The sequence below is a fragment of the Lissotriton helveticus genome, chromosome 2_1 (genome assembly GCF_964261635.1).
Source record: "Lissotriton helveticus chromosome 2_1, aLisHel1.1, whole genome shotgun sequence".
In the NCBI taxonomy this organism is placed as follows: domain Eukaryota; kingdom Metazoa; phylum Chordata; class Amphibia; order Caudata; family Salamandridae; genus Lissotriton; species Lissotriton helveticus.
Window position 1 is genome coordinate 519,926,710 of NC_136059.1, and position 23,086 is coordinate 519,949,795.

The 23,086-nt window shown below is 43.1% G+C and overlaps 1 protein-coding gene across 6 annotated transcripts in view; it reads left to right on the forward strand.

Moving 5' to 3' along the window:
* The window catches only part of ERBIN (erbb2 interacting protein), a 912,789-nt gene that overhangs the window by 418,653 nt on the left and 471,050 nt on the right, over positions 1–23,086 (forward strand). For 5 of the 6 annotated variants that reach the window (XM_078675167.1, XM_078675172.1, XM_078675168.1 and 2 more), the window contains one exon: positions 2,624–2,821. In XM_078675167.1, coding sequence (XP_078531293.1) covers positions 2,633–2,821 — 189 coding nt within the window. In that variant the 5' untranslated portion in view covers positions 2,624–2,632. Of the gene's footprint in view, positions 1–2,622; positions 2,822–23,086 lie in introns of all 6 variants that reach the window. The other variant, XM_078675171.1, reaches the window with a different exon arrangement.

Genomic DNA, 23,086 nt, shown 5'->3' on the forward strand with positions numbered 1-23,086 from the left:
ACGGGTTACACAGTAGACCATGGGCTCACGAGGCGGTAAAGTAGAGACTCTTATACGGGGTTCAGTCAGTAAGGACATTGTCTTCACATCACATGCGCTATCACATTAAACATAAATTTAAACATAAAAACACAATGGGGAGGGTGGGGGTGCAACAGTGGATCAGGAGGGTTATTGGAGGAAGGACGGGCAGGGAGGCAACATATAAGCAGGCGTATTAGGGGAAAAAAGGTGTGGGACTGCGAGGAGCAGTCGAAGCAAAGATGAGCTTGGAGAGTGTGGGGATTTACAAGGAGAACATGGGGGGCAGGGATGTGAGGGGAAGCAGTACACAGTTGAGGCCTAGAAAGCACATGCAGTCCAATGGAGTGCTGAAAAAAAGTAATTCCCGGATGTGGGAAAAATGTAAGCCATCCATGCAAAAGGATGGTAAAGATGTTATGCTACCGAAAAAGGGCAAACACTAGAAGAGGAAGAAAGACGTTGACTAAGATGCAAGAAAATAACATTAACAGCCAAGTATCGTCCTGTGCTCGATGTCCTGGTGCATGTTTGCGCTATGTAGCGTGATTGGGCGAACGTCCCAGTAACCCGGTACTGGAAGCCAATAAACTGTTCTCTCCCATTTTTTGGGACACATCTGATTACAATGTCACATAGAAACATGTCCAAGCTGAAGCTTTACTATATATCACATGGTGCATCATCTATGCCCGGTTCTATCGGAAGTGAAGTCTAAATCATCATCATTTGCGTGCCTCCCTTCAAACTTATTCTCATTTTGTCAAGGCGATGAGGGTGGTCAAGAACATTAATAAGGAAGTATCAGGAGAATAGAATCATGTGTTACCTGCTTCTATTGTAATATGTGTTTACTATTTGCTGGAGCATTCATCTTCCCTGTGCTTCCTCTGCATGAAAACACATGACCGTTTGCGTATTCTCCCCATCACATAGCTTATACATGCCAGAAAAGTGTATGGGAGCTGAATGTCGCCACAGGTGATGAAACAATGGCATAACGTCAGTGCACAGCGGACAACATTTTTTCGTCTTTGTTGTAAATCTCCAGAAATTCGTATTTTCCTTAACAAGTATCAGATGACTGCAAAAAGACCTCATAGAGTGCAGAGAAAGAGAATCTTCCTTCTTAAAAGGTAAATTTCATGTAAAAAACAAGCCCCTTGAATCAATTCCAGAGGAGCGAGTTAGGGAAAGCCATATTCGCAAGTGTGAGCCTTATGCTCTTGTTAGCATGTCCTGTTCCCGTCTTTACAATTCCCTAAAGCTGTAGGCACCATGATGTTTGCAACCCTTTCCTGCGGTCACCCTGTAACAACCTCAGGTTGCTTCCAGATGGGCCTTCTCCCAGGTCAAGTTGAAGCTGGAGTCGGGTTTAGATGAAGTTTAACGAGCTAGCTCGGAACTCCTTGGCAGGGATTTTGTGGGTATCAAGTGGCGTGTCTATGGGCGTAATTGATGAGCTGGGATTCTGTGCACAGTAACTAAGAAGCCAGAATGATGTGCATACAACTGATGAGCAAGGATTCAGTACCCAGTAGGCTACAAGGTAGCATTTGTAGCAAGTTAAATGTCGATTGTCTGTTCAAGGTAACTCATGAGCCTGTCCGTAGGGCATTGTGAATTTAATGGTCATAATAGTGGCAAAATATTTCAGAATCAAATATTTTGTGGAAGGCCGTTTTCTGTCCGTTTCGCTGGCACATTCGTTTAATTCTATATTCTGTGAATTCATGATGGGTGCCTTCTGTCTGCACCGTGACGCATCGGTTAAGATGGGCACTGTTTGTGTGGCGGCATCATTTTTCTGAGTATCCTGTTTCCTCTGTTTGAGACGAAAGTGACCTATTTGTGCCCCATTGTTTACACCTTTCGCAGACAGCCTCAGATTTGTATATATACATTCATTTTCTTTTGTAAAGCAGTAATTCTATTGATGACTATGGCTCCTTAGAAGTATTGCATTAGTTCAATTGTTCCTAATAGTACCACTCTACATAAACATATCCAGCCAATATATTTGCAAAAATATGCTTTAAAACTGCCTTGTGACCTCTTTCAAATCTGTTTGATCTACTAGTGCAGTGTCAAGAGTGCTGCAGAATTCAAAGCAGTCTCAAAGTTGCATCGAATTGAGTCGTACCAGGGGGAAACCACATTATTACTGGAAATTATTGCAATTTTTTTATCTAACCACTTTGCTACACCAGAAGGTTTAAACTCACATTCTGTGTCTTGCTCATAGTACACAAGAGTTGGCCCTATTTTGTCTATATAAACCTGCACGCCCTACAAAAATAAGTGTGTTCTTGATGAAAGTTGCTTTATGATTGCAACCCTTTTCTTGAGTATATGTTCTGAATGGTTTTCCAAGAGATTCTAAAAAGTCAGGTGGCCCTTTCCCATCCTCTAGAACTTTTGAATTGATTATCTGGTAGACCTTGATGCAGCGTGCTGTTCTTTCATGGCAGCATCACCATAAAGACAAGAGGGTAGCCCTAAAACCTTAATCCTCAAGAAGCATACCTGTTTTACCTTCTGCATGCCTACTTCATGCTGTTGCATTGATATTAATGTATGTATGGTTTTGTTTTCTTTGTAGTGCCTGAAAATGACAACAAAACGAAATTTGTTTGTGCGATTGGTGCCATGTCGCTGCTTGCGAGGGGAAGAAGAGACGGTTACAACACTTGATTATTCTCACTGTAGTTTGGAACAAGTGCCCAAGGAGATTTTTACTTTTGAGAAGACCTTGGAAGAACTCTATTTAGATGCTAATCAGATTGAAGAGCTTCCTAAGGTAAGTGTTTCTAAACTGGGATCTATTTTATTTGTTATGCCATATAATTTTCTCTACAGATATTCTTTGTCAGCATCAGAAGAGCCATCCTGTAATATCTGTCTATATTCCTTTCTCAATAAACTCAATAGAAGTCCATTTTATTTCTGTTCCCAATACATAGTCATGAAAAACTTAAGTGATACAGTAGCTTACAAATTGAAATGTCAATGCACCGTGAGCACCATTGGCAACCACTTGGCTTGTATCCAGTTTCCGTTTTCCTGTGTAAATTACAGCACTTCACAATTTTCTTAAGTGTTTGAAAGTTAGCCTTTGCCACCAGAGCCATAAAAAATGCATGCTATGACAAAGTGAAAGCACTCTGCTGTATTCTCTTCCTAGCTTGGGTGAATATTACCAACTGGTGAAAAGTAGCAGAGCCGATGTAAATCAGAATGATGCGTGCCCACATAGCTCAAGTGTAGCCTGCCGCCTCTTGGTGTGACCCTTCCAAGACTAGCCCACCGCCTCTAGGTCTGCGGTATGTCCAGCTCACAGTTCAATTTTTTTCTACTGGCTCGTTTTTTCTTTCTGTTTTTCTCCTTTAGCCTGTTCCTCCAAAAACTTGACTTAATTCGTTTGCATTTCACTTTTTCATTCTTCCTGGTACAGTACAGCCTCTGTCCTAGGAGCGTATAGATAGTTATTGGCTGCCTACGCGTAGGTGTGATTTGTGTCAGTTCTTTCTCTCAATTCTATAACAAACTGGACTCTACATTCAGTGATGAAAGCATTGTCTTCATCCGCCATAGCCATCAAATAATACAACACAGCATTCAGTATAATTTACAGGTACCCGGAAAAAGGGCATCTCCTCCATTTGGCACTGACCCATCATCTTTTCTGCTCTTCCCTGGCCAATACGTAGAAGCTAGCCATCCTCGCACTACTTTCTGTGAATGGCATTCACTGGCGTACAGGACAATATATTCACTTTGGATCCTGAACTGAGTCCTCCAGGACCAGAGAGGGCACCAATACTCATGACCACTTTTCCACACATTTCCCACACATTTTATTCTAGATGAATTCCATCCATATCGCCACTATTTGAATCGTGACTGGTGTGACTGCTAAGATAAGGGCAAGTGAACAGATTTCAGAATTTACCTTTCTTTACAGTTGTTTCCATTAGTTTGTTGTATCAATAAAGTTGCTGAGTACAGCTTTACAACTGTTGTTCAGTTGCCCACAGTTGGGGTTTTCAAGAGGTGTGATGTTTTCCTTCAGTTCTTAACTGCTTTATTAATGTGTTCACGTTTCAGTGATTCATGTTGCCCTCCTTATTTCTTGCCTACTGATTGTTGTTGAAGACCTACTGTGTGCAGTACTGATATTTACAGTGGGCTTTGGGCCAGCCTAATGCTTACTGTTTGCTGGCTTTCTTTTCAGGCTCAGCTACTTCTTATTCAGTGACTTTCTTTCCTCTTCTTTTGTTTGTGTATTCCCAGGAGTATAGCTTCTTTACTATCCTTTTGAATGGATAGTAGTATTCCTCTACTGGTCTCGTTCAGCTAGCTACCTCTTTTTCTTACAATATTCCATGGTAGTGCATGTGTTTACTTGCTGTTCCTCGTGTGCTGCTTCCCCTCCTAAAATACCTGCCCCACACGTTGTGTTTCACCCTTTCTCCCCTTATCATCCATTGCCACGCCCACACCTCCAGAATTTTTATTTATTTATTTTCCTCAACCCCTCTCCCCAAGCTCCTTTCATGGTTGCTACTTAGGCATTTACTTTCCGCCAATCCAGTCCTCCGTTGCTCCTCAGCCCCTACTCTCACTGTCTTGATGTTTGTTGTGGCTTGCAGATATATTTGCACTAATTGTGACCATATTTTGAAATGTATGGACTGTATATACTTTGAAGCGTGCTGCAGCTGAATTGATAGAATTACCAGGATTGATAGCTTTGCATAGACACGGTGCTGTTCACAATATCTCTCTTGGTTCACTTCATTATAAGGAAGGAGTTTTTGAAGCGCTCATTGATTGCTTTTTTAAACTTTTCGAAGTAGGAATATCTGATAATTTGGATTGTCATATGCTGAATGTTTGGGTTGCACTTGCTTACCAGGTAATGCAAACAAAGTTATATTCATTTGAATTCTCCAATGGTGAAGCCGCGGTGGTCATTCGGTGGCGTCCAGTCATTCCATTGTGTTCCAGTAAAAAGCTCCAGTCCTGGCACATCCTGGTATCCTGTGTCATTGAGTGTCAATGTCATCATGGAATCACGTGATATGTCAGGACGTTGAGCTCCATCCTAAATGTAACTTTTGTTGACAATCCTTTCCTGTCTGTTTCGTGGATTTCTTTCAGATTACCTACTGCTCTCAGTGGCTGAAGGTGGTAGGAGCATTGACTTCTACAGTTGAATATTCATTGTACTGTTCCAATTTCTACCTTTTTTGGATAAGAAATAATTAGTATTATTATCTTGTTTTTCTTCCTCATTGCAGTTCTTGTTATGTCACGACAACCACCATTAATATTATTCATACCAACTGAACTTTGTGGCAATTTAGCTATTTTACTTGTTTTTCAATTGATCTATTGTGTTCTTCTTCATACATTATTATCTCTGTTGTCAATCCATAATGGCAATGGCAAATATATCTCCGCCATCTGTTTTCCTCTCAGAAAAAGGTGATCCTACACTTTCATGGAAACGGTGGAAAAAATTATTTGTTTCATGTTTAGTGGCTATGGGGCGTGAGAAGATTTCTGCAACTAGAGGTTTTGCTACCTAATTAAGGTTTGGAGGGAAGGAACATATATAAAAGTTTAGATGAACTGATGACCATAGGCTCATCAAATGGGGAACCTAGGGATGTTTATCAATTGTCAGTATTGATGCTTGAAAAACATTTTAGTACCAAGGAAAATGTTGTTTTTGAACTACATACATTTTTCTTTAGAACCCAAGGTAAAACTGTAGCTTCTTTAAAAACTCTAGTTTACACTTGTAAATTTATGTACTCACTGTTGTTCCCATCAGAGACCAATTAGTAAGGTGCACCAACAACTAAAATGTGCAGGAAAAACTCTTAGCTAAGGATCGCCTAGCTTGAGGAAGCAATTGCCATTGTGGAAATTATGGAGAACATGTCCATGTGGGTTTCAGGAATTTCATGACAGTCAAACTCCTCACACGGTAAGGGGCGAAAAGGAAATCTGGCACAGAAGGTAGTGGGTTGTTAGGAAGGAAAAAAATTGGAAAGCATTTTCACTGGGGAATGGTGATAATAAGGAGGGACAATTCAAGTGCTACAGGGTGATAGGAAAAGAACAAGAATGTGTGTAGACCTTGGAGGCCTCAACAACATATTTAGGCTAATTGCCAACCACTCCCCAGCATCACTGAAACTCTAGCGACACTTAAGGGAGAGCATGTCCTTCGCTTCAGCACATCATCAAGTACCAATTTATGCTGAATATGTGTCTCACCTAGTTTGTAACACCTTTAAGTGCCTACAGGTTTTTGAGAATGCTGTTTGGGCTAGCTCCTGCTGCATGTGTTTGAAAAGAAAAAGGTAGATCATAACAGAATTCTGGAATGTCTACTTAAGACATTGCAATCCTATGGTTTAACTTGGAAAGCAAACAAAGTTGCAAATTTGGGGTTACTGCTGTCACTTATTTAGGACACACTATCTCTGTTGAAGGTGTAAGCCCAAAATTGGAAGTAGCCAAGAGTATTACCGATGCCCCCACTCCTAGTGACTGTGAACAAGTGAGAGCATTTTCACGATTGGCGGAGTTTGGCTCAAAATTAATTGCCAATGTTGCCAGTTATATTAAACCATTAGGAAATGAGTGTAACAAGGGCACAATTTTCAGTTGGACGAAGGATTGCAAGAAGGCTTTCTGTTTGTTTAAATCATCCATTGGTAAATTACCAACCGTTGTTAATTTTGACTCCTGTAAAAGAACTATTCTGACCACGGATGCTTGTCTGAAGGGTTTTAGGCTATTTTATCCCAGATGGTTGATGGCTAGGGGAAAGTCATAGCTTTTGCTTTGTGTCCTTAAGGGGAGCAAAGGAATGCTATTCTGTCATGGAGCTGGAAGAGAATCTTGCGGCTGATTGCCTTTCTAGTTTGCCCATTTAGTGTAGTGGGGAGGAGGATGATCCTACTACACTACACATAGCACGAGTGAAGGGAAAAGTGATTGCCTGGGATGATTGGAAATATGCAAAACGTTGTCATGAGTTGAGTACAGTGTCTAAGTATTTAGTAATTGGATGGGCAAGTATCAAGGACATACCGGAGGCTGAGTCTGATTGTTGGAGATTTATTCAGAGCTGCACATGTGATTTCTCTGAAGCACTCAAGAGAAAAGATTGCAAATGTGGGTCATGAGGGGAATCTTGGAAGGAATCTAAAGCTAACATTTGGAGATTATATTTGCAGTCTAATCTAGATAATCGGTTAGAGAGAGTAGTCAAATCTTGTTGGCAATGTGTGAAGAGTGACCAGAGCAAAGTAATCCGCAGTGCAGAGTTATCTCCTGTGGTTGTCCCTAATGAGTAATGGGTGAAGCTGGGTTTGGGTTTAATGGCCCCTTTTGAATTGTTACAGCTGATATGTTGTTGTAAGTTGATAACATGATCAAATGCGTGGTGAACAAGTGTGTGAATGTAGTGAACACCCACAGTAGTTAATTTCTTGAAAGACAAATTTGCATTCCGGGCTGTTCCTAAAGTCCTAGTTACGGACAATAGAGTGCAGTATCTTTCAATAGAAATTAAGGAATTTCTAAGGAACTGTGGATTGAGCATCAGAGAATAGTTCTTTTTTCCATATAAGCAAATGGTTTTGCAGAGCGCATGAACTTAGTTGTCAAGTCATGTTCTCAGAGGGCTCTGAACATGGGGATTTCACTCAAGGAGGTTTTGAGAAAGATATGGTTGGCGCATCGCATTGGAAGTCTCTTTTCCTTATGTTGAAAAGGAGGGTTTCCTTGTACTAACCTTAATCCTGTATGGTTGAGAGCTGGTCATGTGTTGAGACATGAGAAATGGGCATTGGATGAAGCAGACGTTGCGGCTAGAAAAGAGAAATATCAGAAGGGCTACAAAGCCAGATATGACAGAAAGAACTGTGTGAAAAAGGGCAATTGGAGTGTGGTTTATGTGGTACTGGGCAGGAAACCGGGACTGGTGAAGAAGGGTAGGTCTAAGTTTCCAGGACCATCAAAAATAAAAGAAATATTGAGGAATGTTGTGTTTTTAGACACTGGAGATGTGTGGAGCATGTCACGCATGATCAATGCAGATCCTGGAGACTTGTGTGATATAAATAGAAAACATGAATTCTCACCTGCAGAATTTTCTGGTAAAGGAAGTAGTTGTGCAAAGAGAAATTATAGAAGGCCTATGTGGTGAAAGGATTATGATGAGAATTAATTGTGATGTATATGTTTGTATTTATAGTGTCGCCAATTTGACCTGTTCTTGTTTATAGTATTTATTGTTGTAAATAGGTTGCTCGTTTTGTTATTGGGATGGTGTGTTGTGGCTTGCAGGTGTGTTTCCACATATTGGAATATAGATTCTACTGAAGAATTTCTGTGATGCTTTGTGAACTAGATCAGTTGCGACCTGGCTGCCCTGCTTTCCGGTTGATGGTCTTGTACTTTGCATCTCAGCTCAATAAATGCTTGAAGAAACCTATGCGGTGTGCTGGAGTTTGAGTACATATGGCTTACCAATGTTTAGGTTTAAAAACAAAAATAATAATTTTGGGGCGGAGGGTCCTAGAGCTGCCTTTTGGTATTGTGCTGCTCGTTTCACTCTAATGCACTTTCACGCATACATTGTTTGGCACCCGCGATCTTCGAATGGTAAATTAAGTTTAATAACAAATCTTCAGTTATATGACAGATATATGCATATGATATGCCATTGTGCTGTTGCAACGTTCTTTTTACCGATGTAGAATAGCATACGCCTAAGGTATTGGCAAAGCCAAAAAGTTCATTAACGACAGTGTCAGGTGTGTCCTATTGGCTTCGCCCATGCTCGTTCTAATTAAAGAGTAGTTTTAATGAATCTATTATCTGCTATTGCCATAGATTAACCATAACATTTGGCTTGAGTAATGGTTTGTAGTTATATTTCACCATTGACTTTAACATCCAGATGTTTACACCAAGGAAGCAGCCTTTTCAGCTCCAGTGCAGCTGAAATACATTCTTGGGGAATGCTTTTCTGTTACATTTTTTGTTCTATGCTAGGGTTTTCCATTTGGTGAACGAATCGGGCATTTCACAGGCATTAGAATGAATGAATGAATGGATCTTATGTAGCGCTCGGCTACGCAACGAGTGTCCGGGCACTTGCCATTCAGAGATGGCATAGTTCGTCAGGTGTCCACTGATCCCTATAATTTGAATAAATAGGTTCTTTGCTCTTTCTTGAATCTAGTTTCCTCCATGATAGATCTTAGATGAACAGGCATCTGACTCCACATGCTTGCTGCCCTGCCTGTGAAAGAGGAACCTCCTTATCCTTTGTTTTTTAAAATGGGGGGACTGGAAGTAAGCCAGAGTTGCTGGAGTTCAGCGACCTTCCTGGTCTATATACCATGATCCTCTCCTTCAAATAAGAGGGACCATTGTTGTGGAGGGCTTGATGGGTCATTGTCAAAGTTTGGAACATGATATGCTTGTGGCCAATAACCAATGTAGCTTTTCTCGAAGCAGAGATACTGAAGCATGCTTGGATAGTTTATAGAGCAGGCGGACTGCCATGTTCTGGACCACCTGTAGACACTGAACTAAATATTCTGGGAGATCTAGGTACAAAATGTTACCATAGTCCAGCTTAGAAAGACTCATCGCCCTGATCACAGTGACTTGTGCATCGTTAGGCAGGAAGTTGAGGAATTTCCCGGGTATGCGACAGATCCAGAAACATGATTTAACTACTGTTGACACCTGATACTGAAGGAAGGTTGAGAGTCAAAAATAACTCCCATATTTCTGGTCTCTGCCATTGGAAGAGATGGGCGCTGTTCTGCCAGCCTTCTGTCCACCCGGGGAGGGGGTTCAATCCAAGCAGTAGGAGCTCCTTTTTGTCTGGGTTGCACTGTCATATGTTGGCTCTAAGCCATTCAAGCAGTACCTTCATACAAAGTGCAAATGCTTCTTTTGCGTTCACTGAATCCCTGTTGTAAGTGAGCAGGAGCTGCATATCGTCCATGTATGATATTACCTTAAAGGATTTGATCAGAAATGCCAGTCGGGTCATATACATGTTAAAAAGAGTAGGACTCAGGGAGGAGCCCTGAAGCACTCCCATCTCAACGATTTGGCTCCAGAGGCAAAAGGCTTCATCCAGACTTCCTGCTCTTGTCTCTCCAGAAAGGAGTCCAGCCAGCCTAAGGCTGATCCCGTCACCCCCAGTTGTTCTAACCTATGCAGCAAGATATTCTAGTCCAACGTATTAAATGCTTATGATTGGTCCAACAGCACTAGAGCAACATTAAGTCCTGGTCTTAATGGATTCGTAGACCTCCTGTAGCGTCGTCTCAGTGCTGTGACGTAATCTAAAGCCAGACTGAGCCAGGTGTAACAACTTGTTTCAGCCAGAAAGCAAAAAGCCCTTTTTAGGTCTCGGCTAGAAACGCGCGAAGCGCGTTCTCGCCAGAGAACTATAGCTACCGGCTCAGCCGACAACGATTGGAATGTGGCTACAAGACCTGGCCACGCGCGCAGCATTCTCTATGGCAGCGTCGGATTTCGACCCGCGCCTTGGGATTGGGTCGCGCGCGTGAGCTTGTAACGTAGACAGCTCACGCGCGCGACCCAATCCCAAGGCGCGTGTCGGAATCTGACGCTGCCATGCCCCTCAGTGACTCTTTCCGCCCTCCTTAACACTAGGTTTTCATTCCTGTTCCTCTGTCTCTCAGCGTCTATGTTTGTACCATGTTTTAATTCCTTTCCACCTGTGACAGTTTTTGTTTCTAATTTTGAACTGTAACAAGTTGGAAAGTTGCAATTCGCCGAGTCTCTCTTCGAGTCTTGCCACAGTTTTGGAAAATCCCACAACGGCTTTCGTGACAAAACTTCCCCCGCACGGGCAGGCTTAAAATCCTCTGCAGCGCTTGGATCTGCGAAGAGGAGGCTGTGGAGATTGCAAGAGCAGGTTGGATAGCAGCAGAAGGCGGAGGATGCCGAGCTAACAAGGGAGTATAAAAGCCAGACGGTGAGGAAAAGGCGGAAGCGCAGAGAGACTGAAGAGAAGGCGAAGTTTAATAGTCAACAAACAGCCTGGGTTTTATCTCCGTGTGACTACGCCAGGTGCTCTTGGGTGTCACGCGCGCACCTGTGTCTCTGCCAGACAATGACTGCTGAGAGCCCCACGCACGTCCAGATCCCCGAGAGTGTGGGGGCCTCCTCCGCCAGCCGGATCCGGAACCTGGACATCTGCATCTTCGTTATCATCGCGCTGCTGGCTGCGGCTCTTGTCGGCTGCGGGCTCTTGTACCTGTTCATGGGCAGCCTTTTACGTTTTATTTCTTTTTTACAGTAGGGTTATTGTATGGATCGTAAACTCTAATCTCTTTTTCACGAGCGTGATTGATGTATTTTTAAATCAACATAGAGGTTTGAATCCACGGGCTGGCATGTATTTACTAGGCAGCTTTGTGGATATATTGTTTGAGCTGTTTCCAACACCCCAAACTTGCCTAAAACAACACAACTTGGTAGCGTGTAGTGTCGGGGAAATGTTTTTGAAGACGATATTGCAAAACTAAACTAATCTACAGCAAATTTTGCATGAGGAGTAGTGAAACAGAAAATGCCTGGGTTTAAATCAATTTGCACGCTTAAATAAATAAACATTGATACGTTGATAGAATAAAGAACGTAATACATTCCACAGTGTTATCGTTAGAAGAAGATTATATACCGTCTTTAAATCTGTCAGGCTGCTCCCAGTTTCTTCCATCATCTCACAGCTTTCCCTCTTCTTCGATTCTCTCTGTTCTTTTCTGTCAGTTCTACTGCCCCGTGCGTGAGGTGCATCATCAGAGCTGTGTGAGTTTCAAGGGAGGCTCAGAAATACAGGCACTTTCAGGAGGCGTCAGCCCCGTGCGTGAGGTGCATCATCAGAGCTGTGTGAATAATAACAGCTGTGAGCCCATGCGTGAGGTGCATCATCAGAGCTGTGTGAATAATAACAGCTGTGAGCCCCGTGCCTGAGGTGCATCATCAGAGCTGTGTGAATAATAACAACTGTGAGCCCGTGCCTGAGGTGCATCATCAGAGCTGTGTGAATAATAACAGCTGTGAGCAACAGCATACTCTTGCACACACTTTCACTGCTCACCAATTCAAAGTTTGGTAAAAATTTTATGCAACGCATTGTCATACACAATGCCAATAACTCAAACTTTAATGCTGCGAGACCTATTGCATTGTAAATGCTTGTTATAATATTATGATAAACCTTGAGGGTCAGTTTATAGAAGGTTTTGTCTGTTTCCTGATAGTGGCAACATCACTTCCCTTTCCAATTTTGTGTTTGATGCTCTCTCCAGGACTAGCGCCTGAGAGAACCATCGGACTGAACTGACCAAAGCTCCTTTCCTAGTGACCATCATAGGGGCCACAGAGTCACTTATCTTTGTGGGTCAGGTCCTAATAGCAAAATCCCCCTCTATGACCGAGTCTAAGATTGTTGGTTTGGACTTAGTTATAATTCTTCTGAGATCCGTAACAGAAACTTTCTTCCAGCATCTGTTACCGCGTTTCTGTTGGAGTGATCTCATTTTCTTCGGGCATACCAAAGGCCAGAAAAACTGGAGTAGAAAGTGATCTGACCAGGCCACCGGACAAGAGTTCTCCCAGTGTCCTGTTGTGTTAAACGAGATGCTATCGATGCCATGCCCTACCTACCCTATACATAGGGCCCGTATCAGCTCGTGCTAGTTTTAAGTGAGGCAAAAGTTTCCAAAAAGCGAATGGACTGCGGATCATCTGCCCTATCCAGGTGTAAATTGAAATTTCCTAATATGGTAGACTTTGCATAGCTAATACTTTTAGGGGCTACGGCCTGATCCAGTGATGCTGTGCCATGTCCTGCGTATCCTGGGGGCAGTAGACCATAACAATAACACCTGGAAAGGAGTGCCTCGCTCCGGGACAGATGCTAAAGCAGAGGAATTCTGCTCCCTTCATCTCCTCTAGCTTAAACATCTTGCAATTGTAGGCCTTCTTATATATGATGACGACTCCCCCCTCCCCCCTCCCTTTCCCACCATGTCTGCATGAACACAAACAGAGCTATCGGGAATGGCAAGTTACAAATCTGGACATGAGCCCTCACTCATCCAGGTTTCAGTCATGAACAAGCATTTACAATGCAATGGTTTCGCCTTTGGAAAAGTTAGAGCTATTGGCATTGTAAATGACAAAATTTGTATTTATGTGTTGGTTTTGAAAACAGATAAATAAATGGCATTGTCATTTACATTGCCATTAGCTTAATCTCTCGCAAATGTGAGACCTATTGTACCCTACGGACGAGCTCAGCAGACAGCAATTACTACCACACACACACACACACACCCAGAGCCACACACACACACCCAGAGCCACATACACACACCCAGAGCCCCCCACACACACACACACCCAGAGCCATATATATATATATGTAAAGTAATTATCCAAATGTGGGCAATACAAGCACCTACGCTCAACAAGAGCTTTATCAAAGGGCTGGTTGGTGGTTGACAGTTTTGCATGAAGCACAAGAAATGTGCTTTATGGCTCACAGGCACTCATAAATGTCCTCTGAAGGGTAGACAGGCGCAAAGTTTCCTGGGAAGTAATGGAAGAGGAAAGGAAGAGAGGAAATGGCAGGATGAAGATTGAAGCGAGGGAAGGAAGAAAGGGTCAGGGAAGAATAAAAAGAGGAGACGTGAATAGAGAAAGAATGAGGGTGAACACAGTGGTATAAACTTGGAACACAGCTAAGTATGGTGGCCAGATTTTGAGAAGCAAAAACTGGGACGCAAATACCAATACCATATTCCATATTCTGAACAACAACAGCTGCACTGTGTCCAAGGTAAAATCGCATGTATTGTCATTACTCTGCCATAAATATTTACTTGTATGCATGTTCAATAAACACATGAGAAGGTGCGGCGTCGACAGAGTGTGAGGTGAGGTGGGGGAGGGGTGGGCTGCAGTATAGTGGGCAAAGGAGAGAGTGGGTGGGGGAGAGGCACTGGGCGGCAGGCGGGGGGGAGGGGGCGAGAGTGCGGGGTATAGTGGGCAATTCAAGACAATAGCACAGCAATGGGAAGAGTGGGGTGGCACAGCGAGCACTGAAGCAGGGCTGCGGCTGAAGCGAAATAAAAATGGCTTGTCACTACATGCAACATGAATATCGACGACAGGAAGGGGCTTCAAAAGATGGGAGGGGGGGCGCGGGTATCCTTGGATTGCTTTCCCAGGAGGGTGGGGGCAGACGAGGTGCAGGGGGGAGATAGGCGGGCAGCTGCAGGGGGTTAAGCGCTGTCGGGTCATCGAGGAGCTGCACATGGTGCTTCAACGCTGGCTTCGGCCTTATGCTAGGGGGGGGCCTCGCAAGTGAGTGTGACAAAAGTTTCCTAAAGAGTGACCGAAGGAGGCGGGCACCAATTTGGTCGGAGGGGTGGGATCTGGGGGAGGCAGGGAGCTGCGGCAGGTAGCGGGAGAAGGAGGTTACGGGATGGCTGGTATTGCAAATAGAATAGGAAGTCCTCTTACGGTGCACCAAGACAATGAACGTTTTCGCTCCACAGAGGCTAACACCATTGTTTTCTAAATACGCTATGTGTGGCTCCATATTCAAAATGACCTTTGTTATACAGGGCCAGCAATTTAATTTTGGTCTAGGACAAAAAATACATACACTATGCATTGGTAGGCGGTTGACGGTCTGGTGGATGGGGACGGGTTGTGGTCTTGGGGGTGTACGGGGCATCATTGGCGGCGTAAAATAAATACTGCGGGGAAAGAGAGGCTCAGGAGATGGCTGGTAATGCAGGAGATTTGGGGCTGTTGAAGGCTGTCGGGTGAGAGCATTTGGAGTCCGAAGCACGGGAAAGGCGGGCGGTGGTCACGTGTAAGCACCACTGGGCACGGAGGTGCCGACTGAGTAATCGATCTGTTCCCAAAATGACCAGATGCACACTCATTCCATTGCCGCTGTAGTCCTGGCCCCATACATTTAACAAGGAAAGGCACGGACAGTGGGAGGGGGGGCAGGAAAGGCACGGACAGCGGGAGGGGGGGCGGGAAAGGCACGACAGCGGGAGGGGGGCAGGAAAGGCACGGACAGTGGGAGGGGGGGCAGGAAAGGCACGGACAGCGGGAGGGGGGGGACGGGAACGGCAAGAAAGGCACTCACCTGGACTTCTTCCGGCGCATACCGTGCAAAGCAAAACATTCACAACACGGGGCAGCAACTACACACACAAAGTCGAGAAACAAACAATTAAAAATATAAACAAAATGCATCTTACCTGAACGCAAATAAAAACAACACCAATCCGGCTGAAGGCACTCCTGAAAAGACGAAAACAACACGGAAAGAAAAAAAAAAAAACACGCCCACCGCCGCACTGACGTGTCAAAAGGGGCTGGATGAGAAAAATTCTCAGGAACGCCCACGAGTCGCCTCACAGAAGGACGGACGCCTCTGTTTTCAAATAGCTAGCCTCCATTTATGGAGCTAGCCAATGGAAAACAGAGGCGGGACAAGCCTACTAACTGGTAAACAAAAGGTTTTCGCCTGCGCCGAAAAGCTGCGCGGCGCAGCTTTCGACGAGGCGAAACCTAAAAAAGCATCCTGTAGCAAGTTGTATATGTGCAAGGCATGTTTATGTAGGAAGGGTATGTTGATCAGGGTGGCCTTGAATCACACCAAGTTCCTGGTACGGCCTTTCGAGCTCTTGAACTTAAAGGTAAGCGGGTGTACACTATGTTTACATTGAACACAGGAAATAGGATCTACATAGTCTAAAAGGAAAGGGCTGCACACATCCCCCTCCTTCACACCTCTCAGTTCAGATGCCATGAAAGTATGTCCTTTATAGCCCGGCACAGTGGCTGTCTCTGACCACGATCAGGCGGGCTTTCCTTAGGTATTCCTTTGGCACGCCTGCTGCCTGCATAAAGATAGAATAGGAGAAGGCTCATCCTTCAGGTTGCTTTGGGCACTGAGCATATCCTGCCCCAAAATGGTGCCGCTCCATATCCCCATACCTCCCCTCTTTCCGTGGTCGTTCACAGTTCTTACTGAGTTCCCCGCCCTCTGTACGCCTGAGCTTCCTTCACAACTAATTCAATTTTGAAAATCAAGGCGCCATTTAAAGGTAACTTTTTCAGTGAAATTAATTAAAGTGCCTTGTACAAATTAAAAAGGGAGCGAGTAGTTGAATACACTTAAATTAAAATATTTTAGTGCAAGTCAGATTCAAGAACAGATTCAATTAGCAGCAATTAACAAAGGTCAAATAGATTCAATTCATAAAAACTTATTAAAAAAAAAATTACAAGCAGACGTGTGAGCTAGTCGGAAAACACTGACCGAACCCACCTGAATTCCCTTCACAGTGAATTCCCTTTTAAAAAATTGCGGCGCAATTTAAAAGAACCTTTTCAGTGCAATGAATTAAAGTGCCTTGTGCAAATTAAAAAGGGAGTGAGCAGTCGACTACACGTAAATAAAAATATCTCCGTGCATGTCAGATTCAAGAACACTTTCAATTATTAGCAATTACTGAAGGTCAAATGCACTCAATTCATAATAATTTTTAAAATTTACAAGCAGCAGTGAGCGAGTCAGAAAACAACGACCAAACCCGCCTCTCCGGATCTTATTTTTGCCTATAGAGTGCGTGTCCATACTGCTGCTGCGAAAAAGACATTACTGCTTACCACAAACTGTCTTTACTGCCAAAGGAAAATTTAGAGGGCAAAAATTCAAACTTATGGACCAGCAAATTTGATACTTAAAAAGGTATGGAAAACACCTCAAGGCTGTTGGTCATGAGTATCACCACCAAACAATTTGCTCATCATTGGCCTGTTAACACTGGTCATGTTGGCACAGATATCTCCACTAGTAGGAGTCCTGCCATAAGCAGCTATGCTAAACAGTACTGTGGCCCCAGGAGTCTCGCAGTTAAGCTGGTTGGGCATGGTCAGTGCCTCTTAACCAAAGGATATCAACAGCTAAATATTTCTGAGGGATTTATTTAACTTTGTTTCTCTTTGTTGTCAGTTTTCTGGATCTTATCTATTTCAATCCCTATACTGAATATTTAGATTTTCACATATTATTTTTACATTTAGACTACCGGTAGACAAAATGAACTATTGAGACATGGAAGATATTGTAAAACAAATCATACTTACGGTATTACTTTCCACCCAAAATATACTCCAGTTTATTACATGATAGATTGAAATCTATAAAGGACATCAAAACATATCACACAACACAGGATAAACACGCATTGATACTACTATTTGTTTTAAGCTTCACTCGTGGTCTCAAAATATTATTTATTCAAGATGTTACCAGTCTTGTTATTATGTCAAAAATTACAGGATAAAATCTATTTATGTTCTCCTCGTCTCGTCATGCACAAGACCATCATCCAGAAAGATATAATCCCAGCTATGATCCACAACACTCTGTGTAAATCTGAAATTATTTTTTCCTAAGGAGGGCTAGTTTATAAAGACATGAAACAATCAAATTAAAAATTCATACATAATGAAATCATACAGAGGTATAGCTCAACTAGAGAAGGCATTTGAAATTATTTCCTGACCCTGTTGAGAGTATTGTGTGACGCACAGAGTAGCCACCGTAAGTGGATTAGTAAAAAGTTCTCCTGTTGTCAAACTGCAACCACTGTTGTGATCCCTCAGTACTGGAGAGCAGTTCACATCATTGTTTTCCTAAACTTGCTTCGTTGCTGGACCAGACCTCATTCCTTGCCTGTTGGGTTTCTGCTTGCCTGAGGCGAAGTCTTAAGGATTCTGGTTGTAATGTGGAATGAATGGACATAGAACTAATGCCTTTGGATCTAGGTGGGGAAAAAAGCTTCAAACACCAAGCTTCTGTTATTGTTGTTGGAGGAGGAGGGGAGATATTAAACTGCTATATAATACTTTAAACAAATTATTGTTTAAAATAGCATGCCAGCCTTGTTGTTCTGAAATCGTTCCGGGCTAGGATTTCACAGAAAATATTTCCAGAGGTTTCCAGATCTTTCCTTTGTTTTGGACTCCGTAGGTACTGTATTTCCAAAGAAAAGAAAGGCAACTCTTTTCTCAACTTTTATCAGTGACAATGACCCAAAAAGAGTGTAAGTATATATAAATGCATGGACTATGAAGGACACTCCAATTCTGAAAGGTCAATCTCTTTGCTTAATGTATCAATGCTGCTTAATCTTCTTTTATGGAACTTAAATGACCTCTCCTAAGTCAACAATATATGTAATGCATTTCATACTGTACCTGTATGATTTATTACGGTCCTAATTAACGGGTGTTAATCTCCTATTTAACCCTTTCCATGCGTCGGACGGCCGGGGGACGACTGAATCGCGCATGCGTGGAATTCGCCCGCACCACAGGGGAATTCCACGTGTGTTCAAGGGGTTAAAGGTACCTAATTTACCAACTTTGAATTAAGGCTAAGTCATGCTTTTCGGAATTCAAACGTCTGACCCATATATAACCATATGTCTTAGAGCTCCGCGTCTAATCACTCACCCTGCTGGTCAGCACATGCTCCCAACATCACTCATTGAGGCTTAGATTTGTAAGCTCAATATGTAATTGAAGCCTATCACTGTGTCATTGCACAGAGTGTAATTGAAGGACCTGTTGTCTACGTCTGACAAATAGGATGTTTGCTCCTTTGCTGGTATTTAGTAAGCCTTTGCAACAGAGGAAGTCTTTTTGCCCTCAAATGTTTACGTGTTTTGTGCAGCCATCTTTCACCAAGGAGAGTCCTTGAGAACGAGTGGTAAAAGGGGAAAGCATAAACATACAGGAATGCAGCAGTAGAAGAGTATTTTTCCTCAAACACAGCCATTGCCTCTTAAAAACGCAAACAACAAGGTTTCCAGAATATGTGGGTTCCCCCCACTCTTCTTCGGCATTTGAAACCTGCAATCTTTCCATAGCAGCTTCAATATTATACGTTTGATTTTTAGGAATAAAATAAAAGGGATATTACATATAGCTTTCAAAGGAGAGTTTTCCAATCCATTTACAACAAGCATTTGCAATGCAATAGGTCTCGCATTAGGAAAGTTTGAGCTATTGGTATTGTAAATGACAAATTTCTTATTTATGTGTTGGTTTTGAAAATAGCGAAATTAATAGCTTTGTCATTTACAATGCCAATACATTTAACTTTCGCCAATGTGACACCTATAGCATTTGTAATGCAATATGTGTTGCATTTACGTGACTTAAATGTATTGATATTACAAATAACAATTGCTTTTAATTTTTTTAAATAATTAATACTCAAAAGTTATTTTAATTTATAATGGCAATAGCTTAAACGTTTGTAAACAACTTTTGTGAAGATTATGTTCAGTGTATTTTATAGTGACGAAAATCCAAGAACAGAAGTGCAATATTAACATCTTTTTGTGACATTTGTAATAAAGCTTGAAACATTGAGAGAACATATTTGAACCAGTTGTTGTTGAATGGTTTCACAGATTGATGCTGTGGTGGCGCTGAGTGATATTGTGGTTGCGATGAGTGATGCTGTGGTAGCGCATAGTGATGTTGTGGTGCCCTTGAGTGATGCTGTGGTGATGCGATAGATAGAGTGTAACTATGTGGCGTTTAACTATGCGGCACTGAGTGGTACTTGGAGTGTATGTTGCATTGAGTGCAGTGTAATTATGTGGCGTGTAATTATGTGGCACTGAGTGGTATTTGGAGTGTATGTTGCGTTGAGCGCAGTGTACGTATGTAGCATATACTTATGTAGCACTGTGTGGTATTTGGAGTGTATGTTGCATTGAGCGCAGTGTAATTATGTGACACTCAGTGGTATTTGGAGTGTATGTTGCGTTGAGCGCAGTGTAATTATGTAGCATATAATTATGTCTGCACTGAGTGATATTGTGCGGCGTGTATGTTATATTCAGTAGAGTGTAATTTTGTGACGTAATTATGTGGCACTGAGTGGTATTGTTTGGAGTGTATGTTGCATTGGGTGCATTGTAATTATGTAGCATCTAATTATGTGGCACTGAGTGGAATTGTGTGGAGTGTGTGTTGCATTCAGTAGAGTGTAATTATGTGGTGTGTAACTATGTGGCACTGAGTGGTATTTGGAATGTATGTTGCATTGAGGGCAGTGTTATTATGTGGCGTTTAACTATGTGGCACTGAGTGGTATTTGCAGTGAATGTTGCATGGAGTACAGTGTAATTATGTGGCGTGTAATTATGTGGCACTGAATGGTATTTGGAGTGTATGTTGCATTGAGTGCAGTGTAATTATGTGGCATGTAATTATATGGCACTGAGTGGTATTTGGAGTGTATGTTGTGTTGAGCGCAGTGTAAATATGTAGCATATAATTATGTGGCACTGAGTGGTATTATGAGGAGTGTATGTTGTATTCAGTAGAGTGTAATTGTGTGGCGTTTAATTATGTGTCACTGAGTGGCATTGTTTGGAGTGTATGTTGCATGTAGTTATGTAGCATATAATTATGTGTCACTGAGTGGTATGGTGTTGAGTGTGTGTTGCATTCAGTAGAGTGTAATTATGTGGTGTGTAATTATGTGGCACTGAGTGGTATGTGGAGTGTAAGTTGCTTTGAGCGCAGTGTAATTATGTAGCATATAATTATGTACCACTGAGTGGTATTGTGTGGAGTGTATGTTGTATTCAGTAATTGTGTGTAAGGGTGCAGAGTGTGTGAGGGTGCAGAGTGTGTGAGAGTGCATAGATAGAGTTAGGGCGATAGAGTGAGGCCGATAGAGTGAGGGCGATAGAATGAGGGCGATAGATAGAATGAGGGCGATAGATAGAATGAGGGCGATAGATAGAGTGAGGGCGATAGATAGATAGAAAGATGGTTGTGTGTGTTGTTGTGGTTGTGGTAGTGGTTGTGTGTGTGGTAGTGATTGTGTGGTGTGTGTGTTGTGTGTTTTGTGTGTGTGTTGTGTGTGTGTGGGGCTGTGTGTGGGGTTGTGTGTGTTGTGTTTGTGGTTGTGTATGTGGTTGTGGGGTTGTGTGTATGGTTGGTTGAATGTGCTTGTGTGTGTGCTTGTGTGTGTGTGCTTATGTGTGTGGGGTTGTGTGTGTGTGGAGTTTGTGTGTCGGGGTTTCTATGTGTGTGTGGTTGTGTGTGTGTGGGGTTGTGTGTGTGTGTGTGGGGTTGTGTGTGTGTGTGGGGTTGTGTGTGTGTGTGGGGTTGTGTTTGTGGTGGGTTGTGTGTGTGGTGGGTTGTGTGTGGGGGTTGTGTGTGTGGGGGGTCTTGTGTGTGGTGGGTTGTGTGTGTCTGGGGTTCTGTTTGTGTGGGGTTGTGTGTGGGTGGGTTGTGTGTGTGTGGGGGAGGAGTCGTGTGGGTGGTGTGTGTGTGTGTGGTGTGTGTGTGTGTGTGGGTGTGGAGGGATGTGTGTGTATTTGGTGTTGTGGGTGTGGGGGGTTGTGTGTGGGTGGTTGTGTGTGGGGTTTTGTGAGTGTGGGATTGTGTGTGGGGGTGTTGTGTGTGGGGGTGTTGTGTGTGGGGGTGTTGTGTGTGGGGGTGTTGTGTGTGTGGGGGGTCATGTGTGTGGGGTGTGTGTGTGTGGTGTGGGTGTGTGTGTGGTGTGTGTGTGAGGGATTGTGTGTGAGGGGTTGTGTGTGTGGGTTGTGTGTGTGTCTGGGGTTCTGTGTCTGTGGGATTGTGTTTGGGGGGTTGTATGTGTGTGGGGGTGTGTGTGGTGGGTGTATGTGTGTACAGTTAAGTAAGCAGGACATTTATCAGGCATTGATAGAGAATATTAAAATGTTTAAGGGAAAAAGGAAATCATTGATTGAACCCCCAGCTATCCTTGAAATAGGAATATTATTGGCATTGGTAAATCAAGTATAATCTAAAAATTGATACTTGCACCTTGTCTCTGCACGCCATATATAATGAATTGTTACATCACAGGATGAAGGCTAAGCTAAGCACTACAACAGTAAAAACGAGTGACTTCAGGCTCTGGTGGTCTCAAGGCACATTAGGGTGTGAGAGGACACAGAAGGTCGGCTGTGGTGATGAGATGTATTTATTTTTGCACCGGTATCCTCTTAATAGACCTGTATACATAACCCTCGTTATGTATATAACATTGATTAACAAAGCATGGGAGGTGTTATGAAGAGAGACGAGTAGGCACAGATCAATACTACAATGATTTTTTTAGCCAAGAATGGAAGTATGTCTGCGAGATGAAGAGAGGGTGGTAAATTGGATGAGGAAGATGAATGAATAGGAGACAGGAACAGTACGCGCGGGAGAGGCGAGGGAGAGAGGAAAGAGGAGGAGGGGCAGAGATCCAAGATCAGCGAGGGAGGAGGTTGGAGATAGGCCAATATTCATAGGAGCAAAAGCAGCGAGCTAGGAGCAAAAGCAGCGAGCAACAGAAGTGAGTCTGTATGGAAGAGAAGAGCCAGGGCAAACAATATGAAACAACAAGGTGGAAAGCGAGAGAGAGGGGAAGAAACAGAGGTAAGGAGAGAGAGCTGGATGAAGAACAGACCATGAAAACAAGTAAATAAAGGCTCACGAGAGCGAGGCCAGCAAGTTCGGGAGCGCATTCCTTTGAAGTCTGATGCGGGGGAGCGGCTTCCTTTGAAGTCTGTTGCCGAGGCACAGACAAATGGTAGTGTGTTATGTGGCTGGCGATGGTGTGCACGCGCATAGATCACATGAACTGTATGCGATCCGCAGCCGTTTTGGTAGACTTTTCTTTTCCGCTTACTATAATCTCGCCGGAGCAATGCGCAAGCGAATTGGCTCAGGCGAGACCTAAAAAGGGAATCCCTTGAACCAGCTATGGTTGCCCTGTGAGGTGACGCCTCTTGTTGATAATACTCATGGACATCGACTCCATTGTTAGATTGTTTTTTGTTAGTTTTATATAGTGCGAACTAGACCCAAAAATATCAGGTATCGGACC